At 38.5% G+C, this 8548-nt stretch overlaps 1 protein-coding gene across 1 annotated transcript; it reads left to right on the top strand.

Annotated features, from left to right (window-relative positions):
• Positions 1–5311: 5311 nt before the first annotated feature.
• LOC143632466 (auxin response factor 3-like) lies at positions 5312–8438 on the top strand. Its single transcript, XM_077100984.1, has 8 exons — positions 5312–5362; positions 6581–6763; positions 6949–7033; positions 7125–7215; positions 7284–7460; positions 7848–7967; positions 8061–8136; positions 8241–8438. Exons 2-8 carry the CDS (start codon positions 6656–6658, stop codon positions 8436–8438), a joined length of 855 nt encoding a protein of 284 aa, XP_076957099.1. The 5' UTR covers positions 5312–5362; positions 6581–6655.
• Positions 8439–8548: the final 110 nt, after the last annotated feature.

The raw sequence follows: 8548 nt of genomic DNA, 5'->3' as shown, positions 1-8548 counted from the left end.
TTGTGTGAGCCGGATGAGGTGTCAAAGTTCACCATTGACTTCCAAATGCCTAGCTTCCTCTTTTTGTTTAATCGGGCGGTAAGGACATTGTTTTCTCTTGTTTTCTGGGTGTAGAGGTTTGTGCTCTGGGGAAGATCTCTACCCAATTGCTTTTCCGTTTCCGCGAAGCGTTTAGCTGCTGTCATGATGGCATCCCATGTGGATGGCATGCCATCTTTACCCGTTAAGGTGCGGATGAGCTCTGGGTCTTTCGCGCCCTGGATGAAAGCAGCGCGAACAAGATCTTCGCTAATACTACCCAGACTAAGCTTCTTTGAGTTGAAGCGAGTGATGAAGTCTAGCAAAGATTCATCTTCCTCTCGAATGCAATTGAGGATTGTCCATTGCTCTTCGGTATACTTTCTTTGTTGGCTGAAGTGTTGGCTAAACTTCTGTTGGAAGTCTGCCCAATCGTAGATGTGGTGGACCGGTAGACGGTCGAACCACGCTCTGGCTGCTCCAACCAGCGTCATCTGGAACATATAACACCACGTGGGTTCCGTCCAGTTGCTAACGGTTGCCCCCGCTATGAATTTGTTCAAATGATCGTCTGGGTCAGATATACCATCATAAGTGCCGATGTTGGACATCTGTTTGGCACTTCTTGGGGCGATTGCTTCCGCAATGTCCCTTGCAAACTTGGAGGTTCCCGCATTTGCAGCGGTTGGTCTGAAGGTTTTAGAGAAGTCACGTGGGTTTCCACCCGCGTTTTTTGGTTTGAAGGTTTCTCCAAAATTCCTTCTCGGTTGGAAGTCCGTTTCCTTACGCTTCCCTTTCGCCCTATGGCGAGGGTTTGCGTCGGTGTCGGATTCCTCCGAATCATCGTCCACGTACTCGCACTCATTGCTCATGTTGAGCTGTTGTCGAGTGCTTTCGAATTCGTCAGCCTGTTGGAGTGAATGTAAGCGTTCATCCAACTCAGCTTGGAATTCCCTTTGACGTTTTTCCGCCCACGGTTTAACTTGTTCAAGTGTTTGGCGGAGGGGGGGGGGGCTCGTCTGTTGTCTTTCCACCTGGGTATCAATGAATCCCAGGGGAGGATTGTTTACTACACTTGCCCCGGCTCGGGTAACCGGGGTAGTGTTCGTAAAATTTGTATGCTCGCCGGTGTTCCTCCCAGTAGCTGGGGTTGTGGTTACCGGGGTTTCTTGGTTACTTCCTGGCATGGGGACCTGAGTAACGTTAACCATCTTTTCGGAGGTTTTGAAAAAACTGAAATTAGTTCTAGCTTTTATGCACGGATGGCGCCAATGAAGAAACACTGATCGACCCCGGGCAGATTACGGATAATCTGGGGGTTAAATAGATGTTTCCCACGAGGGTTAGTTCCGGCAAAGATGGTTGTTCTTCTGATGACCTGCAAAACAGACACCGTGAGCTTGTCACTGAGAAGGGGGGGTACCTCCTTGTGACCACCCTCCGGCGTGAGAATCAGACTAGATTGCTCTTGAATATAAGTGTATATTAAGAGATTGCTAGAGAAGATAAGATAATGAGATATCAGATAATGTAATGTGTGCATACCATTCCAAGGTGTTGGAGTATTTATAGCCGAAGGTAGGTTTCCAAGAAGGTACAGCCGGCTGAATAGTATTCCTGTTCTGCCAACTGTGGGCTACGCACGTGCCATGCTGGTGGTTGGTGGGTAGGCAGCGGCTGATAGTGACCAGGCCGGCTGTGTACTATTCCTGTTCCACCAACTGCAGGCTACGCACGTCCTCCGACAGGTTGGTGAGTAGGCAGCGGCTGATAGTGACATACAGTACAAGAGCGTGCTGCTCGTCATACTGTTGTCAGTGAGCTGTCGTATCTTTGGTCAGATCTTTTATCCATACCTCGTCAGGTACAGTACAAAAGATCCTCCAGTTTCGTACGGACTGGCTCATTTGTGCGGGAGTGTCCCCGGCTTTGTGCGGGAGTGTTCCCGGCTTGCTCACTCCTTCAGGTGACATTACTGAATTATTTAAGAGTTAAGTGCCTTGTGCGTGTAGCCTTGCTGCGCGGGTAGCCTTCCCTGATGGCTAGTATCCGTTGCTGCGGGAACAGGCGGAGTACGTCGACCATTGGGAGGCTTTTCCTGCGGGAACAGCTTGTGTACTGCGCGTAAGGACGTCACGTCTCTGAGCATGGGGGTCCTGCGGATCCAGTTGGTTTCTGCGCAGACGTCTCTTCAAGGTGAGTTGCGAGTTTAGCCTTTGCGTAGACGTCCCTGTTGAAGGTGAGTCTTGCGGGTTCAACTGCGCCGACGTCCCTCTTTGAGATGAGTCTTGCGGGTCCAACTGGGCTCTGCTGGGACCTACCTCTTCAATTTGCATGCTACAAAAATTATTCAAATTAAGTTAGGACTTGGGAGGGTCAGTTGGACCACCCAATTTTATTGTTTTTTTATCTAACAGTTATTTCTTGACAGTTGACGGTTTGAACCAATTATTTTCTTTTTTAACTAGTAGTTTGTATTTAAATCCTTCTTTTCTTAAAGTGTCTTAAGAAACTTTTTTACACATTAAAGTCATTATCATGTTAACTTCGAAAAGAATTTGTTAATTATACTAATTAGTACTACATGATGAAAGAATTGAAATAAGTTAATATTTTAAATTGGAGACGCGATAAGATAAAGTTCGTTCTCTATCAGTTTTACGTTTTTTATTTCAAAAAGTTAATAATAACAAATAATAGTTCAAAAGCAATATAATATATTACCTGAGTGTGAATGGCCGATGGCATAACTCAAATTATAATAAAAAGTTACTAAAAACATATAAAATGGTTTGTACAAATTTAAAAGTGTTAAAAGTTATAAGCAAATGATTTTTAATGATACTGTATTGTAATTTGTCATTGTAATTGTCAGATAATATTTTCATGTTTTCATCTGATCATAATTAAGAGAGTTCTTTTTACAAATTATAATCAAGAGATTCACACAATTATAATTCACATGTTTATCTAAAATTATGTTCATTCACTCATTCTTGTTTTGTTCATTCACTCAATGTTAAAAATCATAAGTTGATAGCGGGTAAGGTTCATACACATTTTAATCTTAACATGAGGACATAGAAAATAATACCAATTTATAAAAAATGAGAACGTAAAAAATAATACCAACTAAAATTCCAATCTAAATAAAAAATAATTTATAATAACAAAGAAAAAACCCAAAAAATAACCAAAAAAAAAAGAATCAAAATTAAGAACAAAATTAATAACAACAAATACCAACAGTTACTTATAACAGTAAAAGAAAAAAATCTAATAATAACAACAAAATATAAATCAGCAAACACTTATAACGTCTCATAATAAAAAATTAGCAAATACGAACAAAAAATAACAGCAAACACCTATAAAAACAAACCTAATAATAACAGCAAACTGGTTCTTACTGTTTAATGTTAAGAATAAAATGTATTTAATTCTGTTTCAGTTGATAGCAACGTAATGAAACTAAATTAAATATGATATTCTTGTTTCATAAAAATCACAAATTGATAGCAACATAATAAATACTATAAATTGGCTAGGTTCAATAAGAAGTATGATTTTTTAAAAAAGATATTAAAGATTATAATTCATTGATTTTAAATTTGGAGGATTGAAATTAATTTGAGAAAAAATGAGGAGAATAGCATAAAAAGTAATACCCCACATTTGTTTACTTTTTCTTAACTTGCAAGACACATGCTAATTCCTACATTATTTTAAAACGGCACAACATTTTTATACGATACTTTTTTTTTATAAAAAAAAATTCACAATATTAACAGTCACACCCAGCCATGGGGCCATGAGAGTTTCATAAACAAATTGGTACCAAATGTAAGCAGCAGAATATTATTGATAAAAATAAGTTACAACGTTTGCACTATGTATTTAAGACAAGGTGTAACAAAAAAACTATCTCATCTCTGATATTACTGTAATCCCGTGTTAGGCTATACTAACCTTCTTGACATCTAATATTTATTGTTCATGTTCGACATACGCCTCTATCCTTAGACTATCCTTAGTCCTTTAAATTTTATCGTTAATATGGTAATCGACCAATTTGCAAAGTTCCGTGATTTAAGAGGGTTTGCCGTTCGACCACTTTGATAACCCACGTTTTATAAAGACTATTTAAGAAAGTCTCCAACCGCAAACACGTAAGTCATTTAACTCTTAGACATCGCTGGCTAAGTTTATGAAAAGAAGCAAAAGTAAATTAATTTTAGGTATTGAATTTTAAACGGGTGTGAACTTAACCACTGATGATTGGTCGGCTCCACACATTTTACGAAAATCATATTCTTGTGTTATCGGTCACCGAGTAGATCCCAATACATGTCTAATGATGATCCATATGATCGTGTTTGAATACCCGCATAGGGAATCCGCACGATTCCTCTTCCTTTTATAAAACTTTTAGCCGGGAAGTCTTAATCATATGATTTTTAGAGTTGAATTAGCCTTGATTTTTCACACATGACGAGTTTCTTTCTTAAAATAAAATTCTTTCTTAAAGTGAAATAGAGATGATTAGATAGGACAACGGCCGTAAGTTAAAAAATGTCCGTTAAATAAAACAAAATGTAAAATTTCATATAAAATTTGGTTTAAGAAAAGAAAAAAACAATAAAAAATGAGAGAGAGCATTTGGTGAATGACCATAGGTATGTGTGTAAGTATGCTATGCTAGCTAATAAGAAACAGGACACAAGAGAGAGAGAGAGAGAGAGAGAGAGAGAGAGAGAGAGTGAATGCAAAGAATCAGACACAACAGCAGAACAGAATTGACACCCTCCCGGAATTACAGGGCGTCACCACCGGCAGCAGCAGCCATAACTTTCTCTGCAACTTCTGCAGACTCAATTCATTCAATCAAAACCCACCCATCAAAAGATGTGATTTTGTTAACTTTTAATAAACACATAAACCCAACACAGAGCAAAGTTCATCTTGAGTATGATGAGTGGTTTAATTGACTTGAACTCTGCCAACGAGGATACCGCTCCGGTGGTGTGCTGTTTGGAGTTGTGGAGAGCGTGTGCCGGGCCTTCTATGTGGTTGCCCAAGAAAGGAAACGCCGTCGTTTACTGTCCTCAGGGCCACCTGGAACAACAACAAGCTCATGATTCTGGGGACATTACTGCAGTTCCGCCTCATGTTTTCTGCCGTGTTCTTCACGTCAATCTTCATGTAATTTTGGTTATTCTTTCTTTTCTTTTTATGAAATGAAATTTGTGTGATTGATTAATTTGTGAAAATAATATTATGAAATTAGGCTGAGGCTGGGACCGATGATGTTTATGCTCAACTTTCATTGATTCAAGATTTTCAGGTTGCTTCTCCTTTTCTTTTTCAAGATTATGCATTTTCAATTGTCTTGTCTTCGAGAATCGTTAACATTTTTTGTTAACATTTTTGGCCCAAAGGCGAAAAAAAGTTTGCGTATTAAGTAAAATGTTTTTTTTATTGGGTTTAAACAATTAAATTTTTAAATAGGCTTACTTAGTTATAATTTGGGTTGTGCAAAAAAATATATTATAATTATAAAAATGGGCTTAAGTCATTAAATGAGTTGAGTAATTGGGTTTAAACATTATAAATACACATTTTTCAAAAAAATATATATATAATTAAAAAAATCGGGCCTATCAACCACCCTGGCCTGCATCATAGCCGGCCATGGATGGGTTAATGGGTTAGTGGGTTGAACCATACAAGACCCATATATTTTCATATTTTTATTCATGTAGAAACATCCACAAACACTTAATATTGAGTAACCGGAATATGACTAGTTAAACTCAATTATCTAAATGTGCCAAACGGGATGGCAGGTTGAGAGGGAATAATCAAGTTGTGAACTTGTTAATTAGGTTGGTGGGATGCAAAATTGAGTTAAATGGGCTAGGGGTCGATGTGCTAAGTAAGTGGGTTAAACGTATCAAAGTGAAGATAACCAATTTAATTAAACAGGTCAAACCGAACATGATTAACTAAACATGTGAAGTCGAACATGACTCATTTTATAAATAGGTTAGAAAGGCCAATGCAAAACCTGATTATTTTCATGTCGTGTTCGGGTCATGTTTTGGGTTGCGTCAACTTTTGTAAACGTGCTAATCGGATTGGTGGGTTGTAAAGATTAAAAGGGTTACTGGATCAACCAATCAACCTATCTAACTAAGTGAGTTAAAATGAAGACACGCCGAACTAAACACGACCAGTTTAATTAAACAGGTCAGGCTGAACACGCCCCGTGTTTTAAACGTGTTAGAATTTTGAACCCGATACCTCTCTCGTTCGGGTTTGTAGTTTGCAAAAAATGGCTTAAACGGGCCGCAAATGGGTTAGTGGGCCAACCTGTTTAACTAATTGGGTTAAACAGGTGTAAGCAGACAAAATTTATTTAACTAAGCAGGCCAAACCGAAGACAGTCCGTTTAGTTAAACATGTCAAGCGTGTTAAAAATTGTCACCCTGGTCTTATTGATGGTACCCTTGTTTAATTTACTATTTAGTTTTGTTAAATTTTGGTGGGTGATATATAACAGGTGGAGCAAAAATGGCGGGAAGGTGGACTTGCAGTAGAATATGGTGATGATGATAATAATGGGGTGGTGGAGAAGATGACAACTCCCCATATGTTTTGCAAGACCCTAACCGCCTCCGATACTAGCACTCATGGAGGATTTTCAGTGCCACGAAGGGCGGCTGAGGACTGTTTTCCGCCTCTGGTAATAATAATAACAATTATTATTATTATTATATTAAAACCAATGTAGTTAAAATCAGACTGGACTAGTCAGTTTGATCGGGACTGGACCCATAGTCGGTCTAGTTTCTGGTTGAACCGTCATTGGCTGGACCGCTCAGTTAAGGTTCAATGATTTGACAGTTTTAGCAAACTGTTTTATACCAGGATTATAAACAGCAAAGACCTTCACAAGAGCTCATAGCTAAAGATCTTCACGGGACCGAATGGAAATTCCGACATATCTATAGAGGTACAACATTCTAATCCAAAACATCGAAACAGTTTCTTTGTTTTGAGAAGGGTATTTTAGACATTTCACTAAACGCAATGCATTCAAGCAGGACAACCTCGAAGACATTTGCTTACAACTGGTTGGAGCGCGTTTGTAAACAAGAAGAAGCTTGTGTGCGGAGATGCAGTGCTCTTTTTAAGGTAGTCGAACGCGAAGGGTATTTTGGTCATTTTACAATTGTGTTTTTATGGTTTTGTATTTTCTTCAGAGGTGATGATGGAGTATTAAGGTTGGGGATCCGAAGAGCCACACAAGTGAACACCGGTTCGAGTTTACCGTCATATTTTGGTCAAAAGTCAAATGGCTTTGACTTTAATTTTGACTTTTTAACTGTGATCAACTGCATATCTAGAAGAAGCTTATTCAACGTCTGTTACAATCCCAGGTAACGTGTTTCAAAACCAGATGATTTCATAAATAATTATACATATTATACCATTTTAAAACAAAATATGTAACTATAAGTTTAATATATATTGTAAATTATCGAAGACTGAAATAAATAAATAAAATAAATATGGTGTCTAAAACTACTACATAAATCAATCAGTAAATGAGATTTTGTAAGGAAATTTTTTTTTTTAAATCCGGTCCAATATTGGAGTCCGGTTCAGCTGGTCACCTAGTCTGACTGGTAACTCGTCGGTTCAAATGGACTCAACTAGACCGGTTATGTAGCCAGTTCCCAGTCTGACTGGGCGATCCGGTTCTGAAAAACTTATTATTAGCACAATGACCTTTTTAGCCTCTTAACTTGAACCATGAATTCCAGGGGCGGCTCATCGGGGTTCATCGTTCCATATAACCGGTTTTTAAAGAGCATTGCATTATCATTCTCTCCTGGAACTAGATTCAAAATGCGGGTTGAAACCGAAGATGCAGGAGACAGAAGGTTTGACAAATACTATGTTTTCCCAACGGGCAAATCGCCATTTTTAAACCCTTTAAATCGGGCATGATAAGCAACTCGATTTCTTTCTAATAGGTATACCGGAACCATAATCGGGCTCAATGATATTGACCCAGAAAGGTGGCCCGGATCCAAATGGAGATGCATAATGGTATGAACTATGAACTGTAAAATTTGGAATCCTTTTCATCTTTATATTTTCAGTGTTGCAAATGACTAGCATGTCCTTTTAATGTTAATACTTAATATTTTAAGGTACGGTGGGATTGCGAGGAAATAACGAGGCAGAGTCGGGTTTCTCCGTGGGAGATTGAGCGGTGTGGCTTGGTTTCAGACACCGGAACGTTCATGCAACCGTTAATGAAGAGGACGCGGGCTAGTTTTCCGTCAATTCAACCGAATTTTTCAGTTATTAAAGGCCAGTATGCGCGTATTTTGACTTGTGTTTCGTAAAACATCTGTTAGGGTCATACTCATAACAAAACACTAAAACTTTAATCAAATACATACACATGTTCAACCCGAACATGAGCCATATATATTTTATTCGTGTCGAAAACTTC

Source organism: Bidens hawaiensis, unplaced genomic scaffold (assembly GCF_021521415.1).
Source record: "Bidens hawaiensis isolate Kalapana, Puna unplaced genomic scaffold, B.hawaiensis_p1.1 tig00006390_1, whole genome shotgun sequence".
Classification (NCBI taxonomy): domain Eukaryota; kingdom Viridiplantae; phylum Streptophyta; class Magnoliopsida; order Asterales; family Asteraceae; genus Bidens; species Bidens hawaiensis.
This window is presented reverse-complemented; position numbering and strand designations above follow the sequence as displayed.

Excerpts from the sequence above, each read along its gene's own strand:
- LOC143632466 (XM_077100984.1), top strand. The coding sequence starts at position 6,656 with ATGACAACTCCCCATATGTTTTGCAAGACCCTAACCGCCTCCGATACT. Across the intron at positions 7,216-7,283 it reads GATGCAGTGCTCTTTTTAAG|AGGTGATGATGGAGTATTAA; the intron begins GTAGTCGAACGC and ends TATTTTCTTCAG. Across the intron at positions 7,968-8,060 it reads GAAGATGCAGGAGACAGAAG|GTATACCGGAACCATAATCG; the intron begins GTTTGACAAATA and ends TCTTTCTAATAG.